Source organism: Triturus cristatus, chromosome 3_2 (assembly GCF_964204655.1).
Source record: "Triturus cristatus chromosome 3_2, aTriCri1.1, whole genome shotgun sequence".
NCBI classification, from domain to species: Eukaryota; Metazoa; Chordata; class Amphibia; order Caudata; family Salamandridae; genus Triturus; species Triturus cristatus.
The window spans coordinates 925976671-925998759 of NC_140584.1; the positions used below are offsets into that span (position 1 = coordinate 925976671).

The window sequence follows — 22089 nt, forward strand, 5'->3', positions numbered from 1 at the left end:
GGGATGAGCCTCCTCAGCGTGGCAGTGGAGAGATAGAGGCAGTTGGCGCTCTTCCTATATGCTCCGGATCACCTACCCGGTAGCCACAGCGCTCCAGGATCCAGGGAGGAGGAGACAGGCAGAACGGCAGTAGCAGCCCAGCGAAGGCCGGTGGGAAAGTGTGGCCGGTATTGGAATCGGATGCAGGCACTGAAGGTAGTGCGTCCCCCTCAAGCCAAACGCCACTAAAGGTCCCAGTTCAGGTAGGGGTGACATAGCTGGGTTTCTTAAATTACAATTTGGAGATTTCACAAACAGGGGGTGCTAACTTGGTCTATACTGGTCTAAAACCGGGTAAAGGTAGGAAGAAGGTGCAGGGGGGGGGCAAGGCTGCTTCAGGGATGAGGGGGTCCTCCAGATACACACTTAGAAGCACCAGGGGTGCAAACTCTGACAACTGTTGCTTTTGCACCGGCAAGTGTTGTTCCCCAAGTTTTAAGTAAAGCAGGGGGAATCGTGGAAGACAGCAAGGAGGACAAGTCAAAACAAGCAAGTAGGGTTAGGCCAGTCAAAGAAACTGTGGTTAAAGATGTAGGAACATATAAGAAGGTAATTGAAAAGAAATCCATTCCTGAACGGAAAGTTAAGGTCACCCCCTCACTCAGGACTTACTTTAAAATCCTACCAAATGTTTTGATTCTGAGTGATAGCGGTCCAACAGACAGCCAAGTGAGGAGCGAGGAAACACCTGTAGAACTGAAGTTACTTTAAAAAGAAACAGGAGAGTGGTCTAAAGAGGTTACCCCATATCATTATCGGCTCCTTGCCCTGAGGGAGGAGGACGCAGAGGCGCAAGGGATTAGTAAGGAAGTACGAGCTGTTTTGAAAAACCTGGATAAAGAAGATATTTCTATTAGCGCTCTGCTTACAACCCTCACGCTGGAAATATAAAATCGATTTGAGACGTCCAAGACCAATCAAAAAGAGATTAGGGCGGTGTGCGACAGTTTGGAGAAAAAAATAGATTTAAATCTGAACTGTAATGTTAGAAGGCGAAGTAAGAGATCTTAAAGAAGTAGTGAAAGTTCATGCTGCGGAAATTGAGGTTTTAAAAATGAGTGAGGGAACGGGAGAGGGTAGAATGACAGGATAACTTTCAGAGGAGAAATAATTTGAAGTTCTTAAAAATTCCGGAAGGCAGGGAGGAGGAGGACATCAAAGCATTCATAGTTCACTTGATCAAAAAGGAATTACTCCTTGAGGAGTCCGAAGAAGAAATCAGTAAAGATATCCAGAGAATACATAGGGATCCTTACAAACCCAATCCAAATAGGACCAAGCCTAGGAGAATTTTAGTAAACTTTCTCACGTACACCCTTAAGGAGAAACGTTTGTCCAGGGCCCTGACTAAGAAGGTGATGGAGATTGATGGGGTAAGGTTTGAAGTCAGATCGGATGTGTCTAGCGTAACTTCCAATAGGCGGTGGAGCTAGGGAAGAGAATTGAACCTTTAAGGAAGCTTGGCGCGTCAGTACAGTTAAAATTCCCAGCCTTGTTAAAGGTAATGCTTAATAATAAAATGCACTCCTTCCGTTTTGTTGAAGAGGTCGATACGTTTATCGAAAATCTGCAGCCTGGGCATTAGTATAGGACAAGGTAGGAGATTAACTTGCGTCCTCTTTTATATTAATTTTAGATTCTCGTGAATTGAATCAGTTATCGTTTTTGCATTTTCTTTTTAAGCAATGGTTTTCAGGGGTGGTGTTTGATGCAAACTCCGGGTGAGGGGCACCCATAGGGCTTTTCGCCTTGGGAAGTCAGGGAAGCGTTTTCCATCTTGATGTAGGGAGCACAGGGTGGGGAGCATGAAGGGAAATAAAATGAAAAAAAAAAAAATCCTCATTTGACGGGTTGGTTTTTAAACTGCAGTCCAGGATCGACTGTAAGAAAGACCTCATAGGGGATGGTTAAAAAAGGTGTGAATAAGATAAAAATCCGATCGTGGAATGTGAACGGTCTCCGGGTAAGGGCAAGACGGGAAAAAATATTGCAATAGCTAAGGGATTGCCAGGCGCAGATAATTTATTATCTAGGAGACTCATTTGACAGAGGCTGAGAGTTGGAAGTTTTTTAAGGCCAAAAAATGGATCTCACAAGTAATGGTTACAAAGCAGTCGTTAGTTATTTGAGGTGTGGCAATCTTGGTGAAACAGGGGATGAATATTACGATTGAAGGTAGTGTTTCTAGTATTGCAGGCCGCTGGCTTGTGGCACAATTAATGATCTATGGGGATAAATACACATTGGTGGGTTTTTATGGCCCAAATCAAAACTATACAGGCCCCCTGGAAGCCCTATTTTCCAAGCTGCTAATTTTTCCTGACCCGATCATCATGGCGGGAGATTTTAATGCCGTTATGGATCATAAACTAGATAGATCCCTTAATAGTAGGGCAGTGGTTAACCCTAAAATGTCGGCGTTGATGCACCAAGTGAAAAGACAATTGGGGCTCTGTGACATCTGGCGGCAAAGGGAAGGCTCTCAAAGTTATACTTTTCATAACAAGAAATATAGTAGGATTGACTACTTTTTAATTGATAATCGGTTAAAAGACTGGGTGTCAGAAATTAAACACATAGGTGGACATCTCTCGGACCACTCAGCTATAATACTCCAGATAAAATTGGGCGAGGGGAGGGTTCAATCAAGATGGACCTTGGATCGTACCATCTTAGCAGATGAAGATACTCTTTGTTTTTTAAAAATCGTCTTGACCCTGCTCCATTTGGAACAATCTAGCCAGAACTGCAAGCCAGGCCCTCCCTGAACCAGAAAACAAGCAACTCAGGACCAGTTTTACCCTTATGGGCTCATCAGCCAGGTACAGCTATGTTCCAGTGCACACATTCACGTCTAGGGGCGTGGGGGGGTGCATACCAGTAGCACTTAGGATGGCAACTGGAACAACAATGTGATGGATGGAGAGTGTCACTAGAACCAAACTGTACCTGGCTGTTAAGCCCATACCTGGAGCGAAACCAGTCCTAAGTTGCTTGTGTTCCAGTTCTGGGAGGAATTGGCTTGGCAATTTGGGCTGGACTGTTCCGATCGGAACAGGGTCATGACTGATTTGCATATAACTGGGTTCAAACTAAGGTGATGTGGTGTGCAAAATAACAGATGGGATGTGGTCCGAGTAATTACCAGTGGCTGAGATCAATTCAAGCATTCCATCCATCACTTTTTGTATACTTTATTGGGTCGCTTTCTAATTCAGCAGTGCGTCACTTCTGTTTTAAAAAAAAAAAAATTTAAATGTAGTGCATGGACCAAGTACATATTGATTTATCTTTAATTGGTGTCTTTTCTACTGTACAACATGGCTAAAAGTACATTTACAAAGCCAATAAATCTTGCCTAGGTTACACATATTGCCTTTGTCAATGCTTGTTACTGATAATGATCAAGTGTCATAAATTCAGACTTTTTCTCATTTTCATCTTGTATTTTTTGGATTTCTTCTGGTTTAATATATTAGTTTTAAACTTGGGTGACTATAGTTTAAGTTCAGTGTGTTTTTATCCTTTTAGGGAATTCTCCGCACACCAGACACAATTCGCCGATTCCAGAGTGTTCCTGCACAGCCTGGCCAAACATCTCCCTTGCTGCAGTACTTTGGAATTCTCCTCGACCAGGGTCAGTTGAACAAGTATGAGTCTTTGGAACTCTGCCGGCCTGTGCTTCAGCAAGGTCGCAAACAGCTGCTAGAAAAATGGCTGAAAGAAGATAAGGTAGGGAAAAATTATACCAAAGCCGCTAGATTGGTTTTGGTATGTTGTGTTGCTGTCTCCTAGAACTAAATCCCAGCATAGTTGAAAATTTCAAGGGAGACTTGTGGTCATTTATAAACAACATACAAGTAAAATTCTAAAGTTGATGTAAATTATAGCTGTTCATCTGCAAAAATGTGCCATTTCTCAAGGGTCAAGAAAGGCTGGTTAAATATTTGCATATATACTGTGAAAGTTACCATACCGCTGTAAAGAATTTGTATGATGAGCAGAGGATGTGCAATTTTCTAGGTCTGAAGACACTGCAGCATATCATGCAAAATATATTGTGCTGTTGAAATTATTCTAGATAATATGGGATGCTGAGATAATGTGTTGTCAATCACAAGAAAACAAATGCTGACTTCCAACGATTTCAGTCTGGTAAATGTAACACTGGATCCTTTCACAAGCTACTATCAGTACTGACATCAATATTATATTTAAAAATAACTCCTAGCATGGAATTATAAACTTTTATTGTAATATCCAGTCATTCTAACATTATAAAGCCTGCCAACATAAGGCATCAAGGACAAAATATACTTGGTTCCCAGTAGCTATTTGAAAGATCACAAGGCAAGTTGATTTCTCAGAAACACAATGCCAGGTGTTGGAGGTGAAACATTTGAAGAAAAGATTTCACATTAAATGTCATGGTTGTAATTTGAAGTAGCTGTATTTACTTCATATTTATGACCTGTTCTTCAAGCCCTGGGGCAAACATGCATTACTGGACAGGGTCGGTGATGGGTGCTATGAACTACTGGTGCACTCCATCTGGATAATCACTGTATTCCCTTTAGGCACTTTAATCTCCAGGGAAGCTAAGTTAGAAGGTCGGTACTTTGAGTTTGCATTTTACAAACTCCTTTATAGAATGCACAATAAGTATCTTTGTAGTATGTAAAATTTTCAGTCCGTGCAGTTACTTCTTAAGTCATGAACTCTATTTACAGATAGTTGATATTATATTGCTCAAAAATCACCCTAATATGCTAGAATTAAGACTTCCAATGTATTTGTAGGGTTTACTTGCTAGTTTTGTATGTTCCATAGTCCTGTGCTGTGGATTATTCTGCCATCTCATATTTGGCTCTAGAAATGTCCCTTTTTTTTTTTCTTTTCATTGTGTCTCAATCAGATGGAGTCATTCCCTAGTGACGTTGATGTAAGCCACAATATATGTCCAGCTTGAAGTTCTTTTTTCTGCTGTTTAGTTCGAAATCAGTATTGGGAGCTCAAGGTCGACGATCGAAAGATGCCTTGGAGTATGGCAAGATTTTGGACTATAAACGATAATTGAAGATCAATAATGAATGGAAGCAATGTTGAGAAACACTGAACAGAGGAGGGATTCAGATTGAAAATAAATGGAACAGGTTTTATAGTTGGACTTTGATCGGGAAAGGTTTTGGAGAATGCGGGGAGGACCTATTATTTATGGGTCTCTTCGGAGTTTGTCGACCAGGAGTTATGGAAAATAATCCTTTTAGTTTTTGCCCAGACTATCATAAATTTGCACTACATGACACCATATTTGTAGCTTGTCTTCCAAAGGCCCAGAAGTCTGAGGGCTGTAAAGCTAGCGAGGTCTTCCTACTAAGAACTTTGACAGCGAGGGAGAAACAGCTTTAGGTCATTACGTGTTGTTGCATTCTAAACAGGTATCCTCCGAAGCGCTATGCTTATCTGATGAAAAGGAGTCTGAAATGCTAGAGGAGACTGGAAGAGTCCAGGGAGAGCAGAAAGGGTCTGCAGTCAATGACTGCATTGGTGAATTTAGAAACTAGCAATTCACTAGAGGAAATTCCAGAAGAGGTTTTGATGATGCTGAAAAGGCAAGCATTTACAGGAAGACCTGAAGTTGATGAAGAACCCAGCTTAAGTCCCATGGACATAGTACAAGGCCCCAGACTCTTCATGAGTGTGCTTGATAGGCTATCCATGTCCTTAGACTGTGGTGATTCAGGTTTCTCAGAGGTGCTCCAGGAATCCATCTGCCCCATATTTGGCACCTCCAGACAAGGAGGGAAGGAGGCTTGACAATATTGGCAAGCGTTTTACAGCTATGGCAGGCACCTCCATCAGGGCTTCAAATGCATTAACCATCCTGGGTCGATGTGGCAGGCAAATGGGGTCAGACCTTGCTCCTCTACTACATAATTTCCCAGACAATAAGAAAAAGGAAGCAAGAGAAATCATCCTCTGAGAACATAGACCCAACCATGGACATCTCTTCCATCTCTTTTAGGCATTGGCAGGTGCTGCTGTTGAGTGCCGTTACTGCTGGTTGAAGGCCACCTCATTCTGCTCTGAGGTTAAAGTCAAAATTTTAGATATGCTTGTTGATGGGGAAAATGTATTCAGCAAACATATAGATGACAGAGGCAGTTTTAGTCCTTTCGTGGAAGAAGAGGGCAGTATGTACAGAGACCCTCTTATCAATACTATAGCTATCAGCCATATGCACGGCAAGGATATTGACCCCTGTACATGGGGCAACAGTACAGGTCTTCCTCATCTGCATACTCTAAGCAGCCAACGCGAAGCTGACCTCGGTCAGGGGAAAGGCTCAAGACTGCAAGAATAGTGGTGCTTTTCAGACACTAGTCACCATGTAGCAGCATCAACCCTCGAACTGCAATCCCCCATTTGTTACAGCCAATGGGAGTCCATCACAATATACAAGTGGGTGTTTGGCATTATACCTCAGTCAGTCTCTGGAATTTGTTAAACAAAACACGCCATCCCACTCCCAAGAGGAAGCATCAACACCTCCCTCTCCTGAAACAGGAGATATTTCTGCTTCTCTCAAAGGGAGCTATAGAGGAAATTCATTTCCGGCAGCCCGGCAAAGGTTTCTATTCTTCCTCATAAACAAAAAGTCCAGTAAATGGAGACCGGTCTTGGACCTCTTAACAGTTGAACAAATACATACAGAAGCAACCTTTCAGAATGCTCTCTACAAGAAATTCTGTTGCTCAACAAAGGGGATTTTATGACGTCTCGTGATCTTAGACGCATATTTTCACTAACTCATTCCCGTTCACTTAAAAGATAGACGGTTCCTGAGGTTTGAGGTGGCAGGGTGCCACTATCCGTTCACGGTCGTCCCTTTTGTCCTATTTTCGGCTCCAGGAGTTTTCACAAAGTGCATTGCACTGGTAGCTGCTTTTCCAAGAAGAAACTGGCACCAGGTGTTTCCCTACCTGGACGACTGGTTAGTCAAGAAATGCAATTTCCGCTGTATTTGCCTGGTCTGGTCCTCAGCTGTTCAACTTCCTGGGGCTAAAACTGAATATGGAAAAATAATCTCTCATACCAACACGATCTTTGGTGTTTCTAGGGGCCATTCTGGACACCACAGCCGCCAAAGCCTACCAGACTACAGAAAGAGTATACAAGGCAATGGATGCGGCTGCTTCTCTTGCAAAAGAAATGTCAACTTCAGTGAGAATGTTCAAATCAATACTGAGGTTGCTATCCTCGTGCATCCCTTTAATTCCGAACTGCCACCCACAAATCAGGCCATTGCAGGAACAACTAGATGCCCAATGGGTTCAAATTCATTTGAAGATGTCGCCATCACCCCTACAATGAAGCAAACACTGTCATGGTGGGAAAGAAGGACACCATCTCCAAGTCTCTTTCAAAGCAGCACGCCCATGCTTCATAACAACTGGCGTCTCCTTGGAAGGTTGGGGAGCACATCTTCAGGAGCTAGAAATCCACTGAAAGTGATCTGTCCAAGAAGCACATATGCACATAAATCTTCTAGAGCTGATGGCTGTATTCCTAGGACTCTAGTCCAATTGTTCCTACCCAGGATTCGCAATTCTTCTGTTATGGTAAGAATGGATAATATCACCACTATGTTCTTTCTACCTAGCCAAGCAAGGGGTAACGAGATCGAAGAAGTCTCATCTCAAGCCCAACTAATATGGAAAGTGTTGCTGAAGCACGGAATTTCACTGCAAGTCAAGCATGTCCCAGGTGTAGAAAAGGGATGGGTGGACTCTCTCAGCAGATCATTGAGTCAATGTCCCGAATTGGGGGGGGGAAAAAAAAAAAAAAGATCATATCAAATCTTCAAGAAGTGAGGTACCCGAAACCTCTATCTCTTTGCAGTGTGTCAACGAAAAATGCAAAATGTTTGCAAGCATATTCCCTCAGAAAGGCTCTTGGGGGAATGCTCTTCAGATTAAGTGGACTGTAATGTTCCGCTTATGTGTTTTCACCCTTTCCTCTCATTCCCAGGGTGTTACGCAAAATGAATAGAAAACCATGCCATCTCATTCTCATAGCCCCAGCATGGCCGAGGCAATACTGGTGCACGCAGCTTCACCTTTGTCTGTGTCACAATCCATCAAATTATATATAGTTGATGGGGAACCTGATTTTCATGAACGGCCAAATTGTGCACCCTCAGAAAAAGTGTCTCAAATTAATGGCAAGGCGCCTCATGGACATGAATTTGGATCTCTAAGTATTCCAACAGAATGCAAATCTATCTTGGAACAGTCACAAGCTTTTTTCCTGTAACAAATCCTATGTGACAAAATGGAAGAGATTTTGCTTCTGGTGTTTCAAGAGCAATTAACATCCTTTTCGTTGTTCCCCAGAGCAGTTGTTGCCATATCTCCTTCACCTGCTGAGGTCAGGCTTAGCACACTCTTCAGTAAAGGTTTATTTAGTTTGAGTTTCCATATTCAGGAAAAGACTTGGGAAAGTTTTGATGTGGTCCACTAGACTGATGAAATAATTCATGAAAGGTGTATTCTGGGCAATCCCGCCTTCAAAGCCCCCTGCAATATCATGGCAGCTGAATATGGTTCTTTTCCAACTCCTGAAACTGCCTTTTAAGCCAGTACACAAGGCGGGGATTAAATGTCTCATGGAAAACCACTCTTCTCTTGGCTGTCACTTGTGCCAGAAGAATCTGTGAAATCCAAGCTTTTACTATCACAGAGCCTTTTCTACAGTTGAGAGACGATAAAGTGCTGTTGAGAAACAACCATTCATTCATGTTAAAGAGTCCAACTTCTTTTCACCTGAATGAGCCTATTTTTCTGCCAACCTACTTGAACTCTTCGGCTGCAGAGAGGGCTCTCCATTCTTTGAATATCAAACGTTGCCTGGAATTTTATAGCATTGATTACATTCATAGATTCACATGCGAACCGCCCTCCTCCCCATTTAAGCTCACCTCTTTGAGGCCTCATGGATATGGATGTTACACTTGTGCTTAATCTGAGGTATGGTGGCTCTGCAAGGAACGTGTGTTCCAGGGTCTTGCCTCTAATTGGCTGTAGTTTGGCTTTATTAAAACGATGTGAATTGGTTAAGTGTAATTGCTTTCTCTGTCTTTTTATGTATTTTCCTTGGATGGCTTATTTTAAATACCATGGGGCTTCCACAACGATGGCTGGGAAGATTCAAGCATGTGAATTTATCTATGTACATGTGAGCAACTTGTTTTTTGCTTCTAGTTTCTTTGGGCCCAGTGCGCTACAATACCGGTTTCGTGGATCAGCTGTGGCTATCTGAATTTAGCTGGGACGGAGTGTTCCCTTGGAAGGAAGACCCACGATCAGCTGTTTTTGGCTCTGCTCATCACTGGAACGACTAGATAACCTGGTGCTAAGGCCTATTTAATTCAGTGTTCAATTTAAAGGCTTTATTTAGGAAATTGGCCACTGACTTTTAGCCTACATTGCAATATCTAGTAGGGAGTTTCCAGAATCCGATATGTAACCAGTTTAAACTAGCACGATGAAAATACATCAACTTGGACTACATGTTTCTCACACTTTTGCGGCCAAGCATTGAAACCTAGATATTGTGAAGTTTGTGGCAGACTAGTTGCCTGCTGGTATAACAAATGATTGTTTGGATGAAATGACACCTTTGCAAGTTCTGCTGAAGATAATGTTAGCTGAATGTGGACAAAAGTCAGAAATGCCGGCTTAACATTTCAAAAAATGGTCTGTCTTTTTAGTAAACAATGCACCGTTCCTGAAATTGCTAATTTGGTAACTCATTTATTTCTTGGTTGTTCCGAGACCTCGTACCGAAGATTCCTGCTGGCTTTTCATGGCTTCCGTGTACTTATTTAGGATATCTAACAATTCTTCTGGAGTAGATTTTGTTGGTTCTTGGAGTCTTTTCTTCAGTTTATTCAAACCTTCAATATCAAAGGTACCTTCTTCTGAAAAGGGCTTGCCCTTATCACCAATAGCGGATTTTAGCCAGTGCTATACATATCAGCATAGGCCTGTAGTTTCAGTTCTTCGCCTTCCATTTTTCTATTCTGCAGCCACATTCACAAGTAGGGAACAGTGTTTGGATTTTAGGTATGCTGTCACCTTGTGCCCCACCCCACCTCAATCCATGGTGGAGCTGGTAAAGGAAGATTCTGACTGCTATCTCCGTACCAGTTACTAGGATGAAGGTTGTAGGAAATTGCCCATTTTTGTCATGGTCACCCTCACTTTTTGCAACGAGTACTAATGCTTTTTGACTGATGTGCATTGGGTCCCTGCTAACCACACCCCAGTGCCAGTACTCTTCCCCTAAAAAAAAGGTAAAATGGTCGAACTGTGTTACAATTGGCTCACACTTTAGCATCCCTGTAAGCTCCTAGTAAGTGGTATCCCTTGGTGCCTAGAGCTTGGGTACTAAAGAGGGCCCCTAAGGGCTGTAGCATGTATTATGCCACCCTAGGGGACCCCCATATAATTACATGTGGGCTGCCATTGCAGACTGCATGTCATGGTACAAATCGTAAGGGACTACACAACATGGCAATCACTCAATCAGTCGAGGTTTGTACAGCGCTGCTACTCACCCGTGAGGGTCTCAAGGTGCTAGGGGGAGGGGTGGGGGTTGAGAGGGACTGCTGATCTGTCTGGGTTCAGTTGAAGAGCCAGGTCTTGAGATCCTTCTTGAATTTGGTCATGGACGGGAATTTCCTGAGGTGGAGGGGCAGGGTGTTCCAGGTCTTGGCAGCGAGGTTGGAGAAGGATCTTCCTCTGGGTTCTTGTTTTGTGGATCCGAGGGATGGAGGAAAGGGCCAGTTGGCCTGAGCAGATGTGTCTGGTGGGTACGTGGAATGTGATGCGGTGGTTCAGGTACGCTGGTCCAGTGTTTGTAGGCATGAGTGAGGAGCTTAAAGGTGATTCTTTTGTTGACTGGGAGCCAGTGCACTTCGTAAAGGTGTTCGGTGATGTGGCTTCGGTTTGGGATGTTGAGGACCAGTCATGCTGTGGCGTTTTGAACATTCTGTAGTTTCCTGAGGAGTTTCTGGGTGATGCAGGCATATAGGAGACGCTGGTGATGAGTGCATGGGTGACCGTCTTTCTTGCTTTGGTGGGGATCCATCTGAAAGTCTTCCAAAGCTGACGTAGTGTGTGGAATCATGAGAAGGATATAGCGTTGATCTGGCGGTACATTGTGATCAAAGTCCAGTATGATGCTGAGATTGGGTGCTTAGTCTATTGGGGTGTAGGTGGATTCCTAGTGCGACAAGCCCCTAGGAGTCGTCCCAGGCAGAGGGGGTGGGTCCCAGGAGAAGTACTTCCATCTTGTCAGAGTTGAGTTTGAGGCAGCTGTCCTTCATCCAGGAGGCAACAACCTTCATCCCGCTGTGGAAGTTGATTCTGGCAGCTGAGGGTTTCTTGATGAGGGAGAGGATCAGCTGGGTGTTGTCTGCATAGGAGACTGTGTTGAGTCTGTGGGATCTTGCGATGAGGATGGGGTTCTGGGAGGTGCCCTTGGGCACTCCACAGCTGATCTGAGTAGGCTCAGAGCTGAACAGTTAGTCTGACTCGTTGAGTTTGGCCGTAGCGGAAGGAGGTGATCCAGTCCAGGGCCTTGCAGCGGATGCCAGCATCTTAATGTCTCGTAATTAGAATGCGGTATGAGCTCATCAAAGGGGCCAAGAGATATAGCAGGATCAGGGCTGCCGTTTCACCTCGGACTGTGAGGTTGTGAATGTTGTCAGTGGTGGCTTTGGAAGCTGGATTAGGAGATGTCCAGAATGTGGTTCACTTCAGTGAATTCCGAGAGTTGGGTGTCGATGGCCTACCTGGAGATCTTTACTGTGAAGGGGAGCAGGGAGATCAGATGGAAGTTTATGAGGTCCGTTGGTTCCGTGGATGGTATTCAGCCGGGGGTTGATCTTGCCATTTTTCCAGTCAGGGAAGGTGGGGGTCTCGATGGAGCAGTTGAGGATGCCCTGGAGTTCGGGGGCTGTTCTGAGAAATATGTGGTGCTGGCAGGGTTCCTAGGGTGTTCTGGAGTGGATGCTCTTCATGGTCTTGAGTGTCGTCTGTGGTGAGCGGGCCAGTTGCGCAGGGTATGTTTGGGTGCGGTGCAGTTGGGGAGGTGGTGGTGGTGGGGGTGTTGGGCTCGGTGGGCTCGGTGGAAGTGTTTTGAGCGTCTAAACTGTCGTTGATCAGTCTGATCTTGTGAAGGAAGTAGGTGCCAAGTTTGTCGCTGAGTTCTTGGGAGGGGGGGGGGGATGTCCGAGGATTGGCTGCTGGTCCTGGCGAACTCCTTGACTGTGACGAAGAGTCCTTTACTGTTGTGAGAGTTGGCGTGGATTCTGGTTTGGAGGGTCTTTTTACTTTGTGGTTTTGAGAAGGTGGTGGTGTGCGGTGGCTGCGGTTTTGAAGGATACGTGGGATTCTGGGGTTTGTTGTTTCTGCATCTCTTTTCGAGTCGTCTGCAGGTGCGTCTGGTCTCGCGGAGGTCAGAAGTGAACATGCTGGCTTTCTTGGTGTGTAGTTTGTCGGTTTCTTGAGGTGGGCCGGGGCGTTCGTGCAGATGGTGATCCAATGGTGGAGGTTGCAAGCTGAAGTGTTTGCGGAGAGGTGTGGTGCAGCGGCCAGGGCAGCTGACTGATGCACAGTGTTTAGTAGTCTAGTGTCTGCAAAGATTGATCAAAAACACAGACACCGAGATGGGCCTTTTGAATATATCTGTGACCATTGCTTCGATAAACTGATAGCCAGGCATGGTGTATGAGAGTGTTCCATGCAGAAGCGAAGGGCAAGGATGAGGGTGTGGGGGGTAAATGGTTATAGGTACTCTTTAAAGTAAACCTTACTCTGGTATAGAAATACGGGCATGAGTGGACTTCTGTCCATCCTTTAGGTTTGAAAAAATGAACGGCAATTGTTTTTTTTTGTGCTTAGTATCCTGTGTAGGGCCAGTTGGAAACTATGTGTAGATTATGAGGAATGGTCAGGTTCCTGGTTTGGTTGATTTTGAATTTGAAGGGTCTTTTGGCGTTAAATATGGAGGTTTATGATAATGGACACATAGTGCATTGCTGGGAGTATACATCTTGGTCTGTGTGACGGCATGTTAAGGGCTATGTGGAAGAGCAATGTGAGTTTTTTTTTTTTTTTGTGTGAACTGAGATCTTGGGGGCAATATCATCGAATTAACATTTTCGAACCCTTTGAAGAAATGTCATTACGATTGCTGTTAAAATAGAATATAAGCTGTTCTTACTGATGTGTTACTTTTCAGCTGGAGTGCTCTGAAGAGTTGGGTGATCTTGTGAAGTCTGTGGATCCTACCCTGGCCCTCAGTGTGTATCTGAGGGCCAATGTTCCCAACAAAGTAATTCAGTGTTTTGCAGAAACGGGACAAGTCCAGAAGATTGTGCTATATGCCAAGAAAGTGAGTCTGTTTGATAAAATGTACTGAGTGCCTGGCTATTTGCCATCCTCCTCTAAAAACTGTTGCTTAAAGCCACCCTACACAGTGTTGCAGAAATAGAGTGCATGAAAAGCAGTGAAGTAATGAGAGCTTCATATATCTTGGCTTTGCCTAACCGAGGTGATACAATGCGAAGGCAGCCCTCATTTTCGTTACAGCTGTAGGTATGACCTTTTTGTAAATCAGGAGAAGGAAGCTGACCCATACAAGTATATTCATTAGTACAGCAACGGTGTAACTCTGGGCACATAGTCTCCCAATATGTCTCAAGTCATGCTACTATTTGCATTAGTTATGTGCTGCACGGTGTTATTTCTGCACTCATCTAGATGATGCTGTTATTCATACACCTGTAAGATCTACATAAGCTACTGCCCAAGCAGATGAAATGAATGTCCTTGAGAAGCAGTACTCCTCCCTAGCAAAGAAAATAAGGAAATCTACCCTTCATAACCTAGATACTGCTTTTTGAATTTACTAGAATCGATATTAGCTCCATCAGACTCCAGGGTTGGGCACTGTTGCTTGACAGAAACTGCCTTTAGGTTATGACCTTCTCCATTTAGGTCATTCGCATGTTTTCCTTGTAGTTTCTGAAGCGGGGAAACAAAATTGCCCAGTCACATTTTACTTATCTACAGCTTCTGCCTTACACCATAATTCTTAGCTGAAATCGCTTTAAATAGCAATATTTAGTGAGCTTACTGCGTTTGTGTAGATTTGTGGGATAATTTATATTTTCTACTTCAAATTATATTGGAAATGTTAACAGTAACTTGGTGCAAATGATCATTTTAGTGACATTTGTTTAAATGTATTATGAATAGGGCTTCCTGTTTTAATTTTTTACTGATTTTTACAGCTAAGTACAGACAGAAACCAGGTTTTTCCTATTTTTATTTATTTTTAAAAGTGGAAAAATATGGATCATTTGGCTTTTGAGTGACTCCATACTTTGGTTAATGAATTTCGGGCCAGTTGCTGTACATATTGGCAGCATGGGGATTTACAAAGATAAATTAGATTTGCTTAAATTACTGCATATCTCAACACGTATTTGTGCTATTGTGTAATTTTTTTTAATGTTGATTTATTTGATTATTTTTGGTTGTGAAATGTGCTAAAACCTGACAGGCATCAAAGTCTGAGTGCACATTTAGCCATTATGATAATGTGGAACTATACAAGTTATCATCTCGTCTGTTCACAAAACACATGCAAAATATGGATAAATACCAATAAGATGGCCAAAACATAAATAAATTCAAATGGAAATGTTAAAAATAATATATATATCAAAAAACCAGGAGCTCTAATTATGACCTAGTGCAATTTGTGCATATAACTTGCTTGTGACTGGTCCAATCCTAAATGTAAACTGCTTAAATGTGCATAAATAGGTGAATACTAAGTTAAAAAAAATTCATAGAATGCTTTTCCTGACTCGTGATGTTTGCCTGTGGTACTTTGTATGCGGTATTTATAAACCACTGCTCTTGTTCTGTAGGTGGGATACACACCAGACTGGATTTTCCTTCTCAGGAATGTGATGAGAATCAGCCCAGATCAAGGACAGCAGTTTGCTCAGATGTTGGTTCAGGATGAAGAGCCCCTGGCTGATATCACACAAGTAATAGAGAACTTTTTTCTTTTTTGTCCTCCTATGTGATCAATGCGTGCGTACTTTACTCAACATTAAATGTAAATCTTTCAACTGATTTGATTTGTATAAATACAGATACTTTGAAAACTGTATGTTCTCTATTTTTGAAGCTAAATGGCTGTATTCTAGGTTTTGCAAAATGATAGGAGTCTGTTGTCATACCTCCCGAAGCTAGAAGTTGGATCATCACAAAAAAACTGACTCTAGACTATCAAAAATAAAACAAATGAAGATCATTAAACATCCCAATCTACTTCAAGATTCCAAAATGTTAACACTTGGACCTTATGTGATCTCACATTCACTAAGAGGTTGTTTGTTGCCAAAGCCCTGCTGGCACATTCTCAGCCTTCCTTTATGCTGGTTACCCCTTGAAGGATATCCATAACAGACACCACTTTCAGGTTCTCTGGCTCCTGCACTTTGAAGAGAGATCCTGTTTTTTCATGGTAATCGCTCTGTAGTGTCCCATCTCCTGAACCACTCCTGAATCCACCCTGAGTCACCAGTTTTTATATGCATAGTGTACAACTGACTTGAGGGCCATAGAACTCGTAAGGCATAGTGGTTGTGCACCACGACACTGAAGGTATGCACCATGACACAAGGTATGTTCCCTCCTCCATCCTTTACTGCCCACTTCATAGTCTTATAAGAACATGCAGTTGTACAGAAGAAAATTAATCCAACAATGGAATGGAAGATATATACTTATTGACACTTGCAGGGCTAGAAATAATCCTTTGATAATATTTGTAGTTTACATCTTTGGATTTTATGTAGTATATATCTTTCTGACTAGAAAACCTTTTCCTCTTGAAATGTATTTGTTGACTAAATGTTATTGCTGATCAGATATTCTGTAAATTAGCTTAACTGGGTTCTTAAAGGTGAAATGATGGCCTTATCTGTAGCAGTAAACCACATTCACATTTGGGTCTTTATAATGCACTTGCAGCAGTTACTCTCTGTATTGTACATTAGTTGTGGTGTGCGTGAAAGTGCAGCAGTGTCTGGAAGAATCTCATGTTGGTGAGAGAGTCCTAGTTAGAGAACCATGAGGTGGATATTGTTTTTGTGAGGCGTGCTATTTGTGGAATCTGCTAGACTTTAACTTGTGGAAATTGATGTGAATAGGGGTGGAAGATCTTGACAGGGGAGTTTGGAGACTAGAAATAGGTAGTATAGAATGCAAGTTAAAAACCATTTGTAAAAGAAACTCTGAACCAGACAAATAATAGAGGAATACAAATGTGCTGTTTTGGTTATCCACACTCCTCATGGGGCTCCCTTAACTAGAAGCATTTGAATATAGAAAGACCAGAAATCTGGACGCCTGTCTTTCAGTACATGAGAGAAACCTAAGCCAGTGCTTGGGTTTAAGTATTCTTTTATATTGTCACCCAGAGATTTGTAAATGACAGACTCTGGTGTCCGATTTAGCAAAGTTTTTCTGTCAAGTTTAATTTTTTTGCAAACTTCATTGGGATTTCAGAAGTCATGAATACACCTCTTCTGAAGGTCCAACAAAAATCGTCTAATAACCCATCCTCTGCCCACAGAACCACTATGGAAGAAATCTGTTGCAGTATGTGGCACTATATGATAACATCAACGTAACATACAAGAGCATATTATGACTCCTTTCTCCTCACACACTCTCCCCTAAGGCCCTTTTACTTTAGTTTTTCCAGAATATTGTCCCAAATTGCTGTTATCTTCACTGGTTGATAGTGTAAAAAATAGTTTAGTGGCTTTCTAAAATGGACATGCTTTGTTTTTTCAGATTGTTGATGTATTCATGGAGTACAACCTCATTCAGCAGTGCACTGCCTTTTTGTTGGATGCTTTGAAAAATAATAGGCCCTCAGAGGGCCCGCTGCAAACACGCTTGCTTGAGATGAACCTCATGCATGCTCCTCAGGTACGTGGACTACTTTTGATACAGGCCCTGTAATTGTACTGTGCAAGTTGGTGTATGCTGTGTGCTTATAATGTGTAGATTTTCATACCAAATCTCATGGGCATAGACTCATTTGGATCTTCAGTTTATTGGAGGAGTGGATGTGGTCTAATAGCAAAGTTATCCTGTAAGCCTGTATTCTGATTCTACTTAAGTACTTGACCAAATATTGTGTGCTTGTCAAGTCAATTATTCTGTTTCCAGTTGTAAATTAGGGTAATGTTAATTGTGTGATGTAAAATTGCACAATGTAAATAGACATTTTAATCTAAGCGATTTCAGCTCTTCTCACTACCTCCCCCCACTGATGCAATGCACTCACTTGCATCCCAGCTATGTGTGCTTTATAAATACCAATTTTGAAATGCAAATAATTATTCTGATCTTTACAACTTTCAGCACTATTTTCAGATGTAATTAGAAGCAGTTTCTCCTCAAAACTATACATTGGTGAGCTGTAGGTACCTTCTTTAAACACTTAGGCGCTAAGAATGAGATGGTCTCATCCTCAGCATAGCCAGCTACAATGATGCTGAAGGCAAGACTATCTCGTTCCTAGCACTGTATGGGTTGAATAACTTGCAAATGACGTGTGCTGTAAAAAATTGTTTTGCTGCTTTTATTTCAGGTAGCAGATGCTATTTTGGGAAATCAGATGTTCACGCATTATGACCGTGCCCATATTGCCCAGCTGTGTGAGAAGGCTGGCCTGCTGCAGCGTGCCCTTGAACACTTCACTGACCTGTATGACATTAAACGTGCTGTAGTTCACACACATCTTCTTAACCCTGAGGTATGTGCTTTAAAAGTTGTTTGTACTGCCCAGTTAAGTAATGTAACATTTAGCGGTGATATTTGCAGCATTTGCCACATCTTGGTACTAAACCAGTTCGATACGAAATAGTAAATCTTTACCACATGTGTTTTCTTCTTTAAATTTCTTAATCTGTTATCTGTCCTTTTAGATAGTATAACTATGTTCCCGTGAGCTTGTAAACTGCTGTCATGCTTGTTCAGTTGCTGAAGATAGTGACCTATAGTAACTACTGAACTTTAAAGTACGTTACCAAACACTATTGTGATCAACCTCTTTTTGCAGTTGGGTGGGGTTTGGGCTTTATTCTCTTCTCTTTAGTTGCTGAAGTAGCCTTGCAAATGAGTCATTTAATCTCTTAACGGTTATGGCTTTATTGCTTACTGCTCAGTAGTTGTTGTCCGAGGGATCGTGCAGAGCGATTAAAGTCATGTCTCAACACCCTATGTCCTCGTTTATGGATGTCAACTGAATGCCCTGTTCTCCGGTTTGTTTGTAAGTTGATGGTAGCAGAGATGATATCTCTCTTGTGCTCTTTCTTTTCAGGATGCGTTGTCAACTTGCTTTTAATATAGTGGTCTAGTGTTGATAGCAATGTTTTTGTCCTAATGATGGTAAGCACGTGATATGCCCTGTGATAGGCTCCCTCCTGCAACACATTATGTAGGAGATTTATTTTTAAACACTCGAACGCGGACCTACTATCTGAAGATACAGATTTTCGTTTTCTGGCATGACTTAGCCCTGATAATTCCCTTTGCATCTAGCGCACTACACTGGATCGCTGATTTGTGATTTTCGCCTCAGTGTTCTGCTGTTTCGTGTTATTAAGCCCTGATGAAGTTCTCCTTGTGGGAACGAAACACGTTGGCTGAGCTGTATGTGCTATTATCTCATAGAGAAGATTAAATTGAAATAAAGACGTTTGATACAACAAAAGTGTTTTTAGCCTTCATTGCCTTGTGCACCCCTACTTTTAGATTCCATTGCCAAAGTTCTTATCTAAATCCAGTCAAATCTTTTCCCTTACATCGTTCCTTGTCTGAAACATTTAATGTAATACGGTGTGAAAACAGTAAAAGAAATATTTAACCCATCTCTAACTCACCTCACGGCCTGCAGATTATTGTTCATTGCTATTCATAACACACAAACAAGAGCAAACTTTGTCTTTCCAAACATATTTGGAGTCCACCCACTTCAGACTGAAAAAATTGCTAGTTTCCCCAGGTTTGGTGTCAAAGCGTATATAAATTAAAAGCTTTAAATCTGGATGGGTGCACCGCAGAATGGATCTCGGTTAAAGATAAACATTTCCCCTCTCCCAAACGGTGTAAACAAAATTTGGATTTTGACATCACATTGTCTAATTTCTCCATTGCCATGAGGTTCCTGTAACTGGTATACCATGAAGTGACCGTAGGAGAGGTATCTACCTACTTCCAGTGGGGCACTTTTGAAATTTCAGCTGCCTCACAAAATTCCATAAAATGACTCTTATTTGCTCTGTACTGGTGGTGCAAGGTCTGTGGTCTTAACCTACCCACGAGGCTTCTCCACATTGTTGTTGGGTATCTCCAAATGTTCTGAAGTGCTTTCTAAATTTCCGTTCACAACAGGACAAGTCTGGGGCAATTCCACCAAATGTGTTTTGCATCATGCCTTCCCTCACTCCTTGCATCACACCCTCTCCAGTACAGTGGGCTAGTGTTGGAATAGAAACTATGCAACTGGGTAGCGATCACAGCTCAAGAGCAATTCATAATGTGCTTCTTTGTCTAAAACACTGTGTACATTAAGGTGTAAATCTTTCCATATAGTCATCCATTGTGTATCAGAGCATGGCATGCCTGTTCTATCTTGCCACCCTTGTCTGTGTGATAAGACTGTGATTTCACCTAGGTCAAGAGTGTAGAATTGCGAAATCAATTTCTTTGAACCCAAGATTTAGAACATCGAGCCATCAACTGCCCTTAAGTCACCTCATCAAAACATCCTCTCCCCCAAACTTCTGTCACACCCTGACCCCCTCCCTTTGCAAGAACTCAATCAATCACATGTTTGTTATGCGCGACTACTTACCCGTATGGGTCTCAAGATGCTGGGGGAGGGGGGCAGGGGAGGTGCAGGTTCCAGTCCATCAAGGAGGGGATCTGTCAAAGAGCCAAGTTTTGAGGTTTCTCATGAAGATGGAGAGTGATGTCTGTCTGAGGTGGAATGGTGGGGTGTTCCAGGCTTTGGCCGCGAGGAAGGAGAAGGAGCGACCTCCTGATCTGGTCTTTCTGGCGCGGGGGCCCATGGCGTAGGAGAGCTGGGATGATCGTAGGGTCCCTTGGGGTGCGTGGAATCGGAGTCGGCTGTGCAGGTATGCTGGTCCAGTGTTGTGGAGGGCTTTGTGTGCGTGGGTGAGGATCTTGTAGATGATTCTAGTCTTGATGGGGAGCCAGTGGAGTGTGTGCAGGTGCTGGGAGATGCGGCAGTGTCTTGGCCGGTTGGGGACTAGTCTTGCGGCGGTGTTCTGGATGTTTTGTAGCTTGCGGGTGGGGTATTTGTTTATTCCGGCGTAGTGCGTTGCCGTTGTCTAGTCTGCTGGTGACGAGGGCGTGAGTGACTGTCTTTCTGTGCCCTAGGGGGATCCATTTGAAGGTCTTTCATAGGAGGCGGAGGGTGTGGAAGCAGGAGCATGCGACGGAGTTGATCTGGCGGTACATTTTGATCTCGGAGTCCAGGAAGATTCCAAGGTTGTGTGCGTGGTCTGTGGGGGTGGGTGGGCTTCCGAGGTCTGAGGGTCACCATGTGTCATTCCAGGCGTTTGGGTGTGGGCCCATGGTGAGTACTTCTGTTTTGTCGGTGTTGATTGGTAAGCAGCTGCTTTTCATCTATTTGGCGACCGCTTCCATGCCTTCTTGAAAGTTGTGTTTGGCTGCGTTGGGTTTGTTGGATAGGGAGAGGATGAGTTGGGTGTCGTCTGTGTATGAAACCATGTTGAGTCTGTGGGTTCTGACAATGGGGGCGAGGAGACCATGTAGATGTTGAAGAGTGGGGCTGAGGGAGGACCCCTGGGGGACTCCCCAGGTGGTTGGTGTAGGGTCCAAGAGGAAAGGAGGTAGTCTGACCTGCGTCCTTGTCCCGGATCCCTGCGTCCTTGTCCCGGATCCCTGCGTCCTTGTCCCGGATCCCTGCGTCCTTGTCCCGGATCCCTGCGTCCTTGTCCCGGATCCCTGCGTCCTTGTCCCGGATCCCTGCGTCCTTGTCCCGGATCCCTGCGTCCTTGTCCCGGATCCCTGCGTCCTTGTCCCGGATCCCTGCGTCCTTGTCCCGGATCCCTGCGTCCTTGTCCCGGATCCCTGCGTCCTTGCCCAGATCCCTGTCTCATGGAGTCTGTGTGTTAGGGTGCAGTGGGAGACTGTGTCGAAGGCCGCTGAGAGGTCAAAGAGGATGAGGGCTACTGTTTCTCCTTTGTCCAGTAGGGAGCGGATGTCGTCTGTTGCGGCAAGGAGGGCGTCTCTGTGCTGTAGTTTTTTTCTGAAGCCGGATTGGGAGGAGTCGAGGATGTTGTGCTCTTCGATGAAGGTGGCGAGTTGGCTGTTGATGGCTTTCTCAATGACTTTCGCTGGGAACAGGAGCAGGGAGATGGGTCTGTAGTTTTTGAGGTCGGTGGGGTCTGCCGAGGGCTTCTTCAGGAGGGCGTTGACCTCTGCGTGTTTCCAATCGTCGGTGAAGGATGCGGTCTCCAGGAAACGGTTGATTGTGTGGCGAAGCATGGGTGCGATGGTGTCGGCAGCTCTGTTGAAGATGTGGGGGGGCCAGGGGTCCGTGGGGGCCCCGGAGTGGATTGACTTCATATTCTTCAGTGCGTCTTCGGTGGTGAGGGCTGTCCAGCTGCCAATCGTTGGTTTCAGGGTGTTGGAGTGGCTGGTAAGGGTTCAGTGTGTTGGTTGTCTTAGTTGAAGTTGTCGTAGATGTTCTTGATTTTGTGGTAGGAGAAGGCGCTAAGTTTGTTGCAGAGGTCTTGTGAAGGAGGAATGTCAGACTCTGGTGGGTTGGGCGAACTCCTTGATGATGCTGAAGAGTTCTTTGCTGTTGTGTGCCGGTTGCTCTTTTTCT

At 43.7% G+C, this 22089-nt stretch overlaps 1 protein-coding gene across 2 annotated transcripts in view; it reads left to right on the forward strand.

The window, feature by feature from the left end:
* The window catches only part of CLTC (clathrin heavy chain), an 853725-nt gene that overhangs the window by 345328 nt on the left and 486308 nt on the right, over positions 1 to 22089 (forward strand). For both annotated transcript variants that reach the window (XM_085649401.1, XM_085649400.1), the window contains exons 8-12: positions 3571 to 3771; positions 13351 to 13503; positions 15050 to 15172; positions 16992 to 17129; positions 17797 to 17961. In XM_085649401.1, coding sequence (XP_085505527.1) covers positions 3571 to 3771; positions 13351 to 13503; positions 15050 to 15172; positions 16992 to 17129; positions 17797 to 17961 — 780 coding nt within the window. The remainder of the gene's footprint in view (positions 1 to 3570; positions 3772 to 13350; positions 13504 to 15049; positions 15173 to 16991; positions 17130 to 17796; positions 17962 to 22089) is intronic.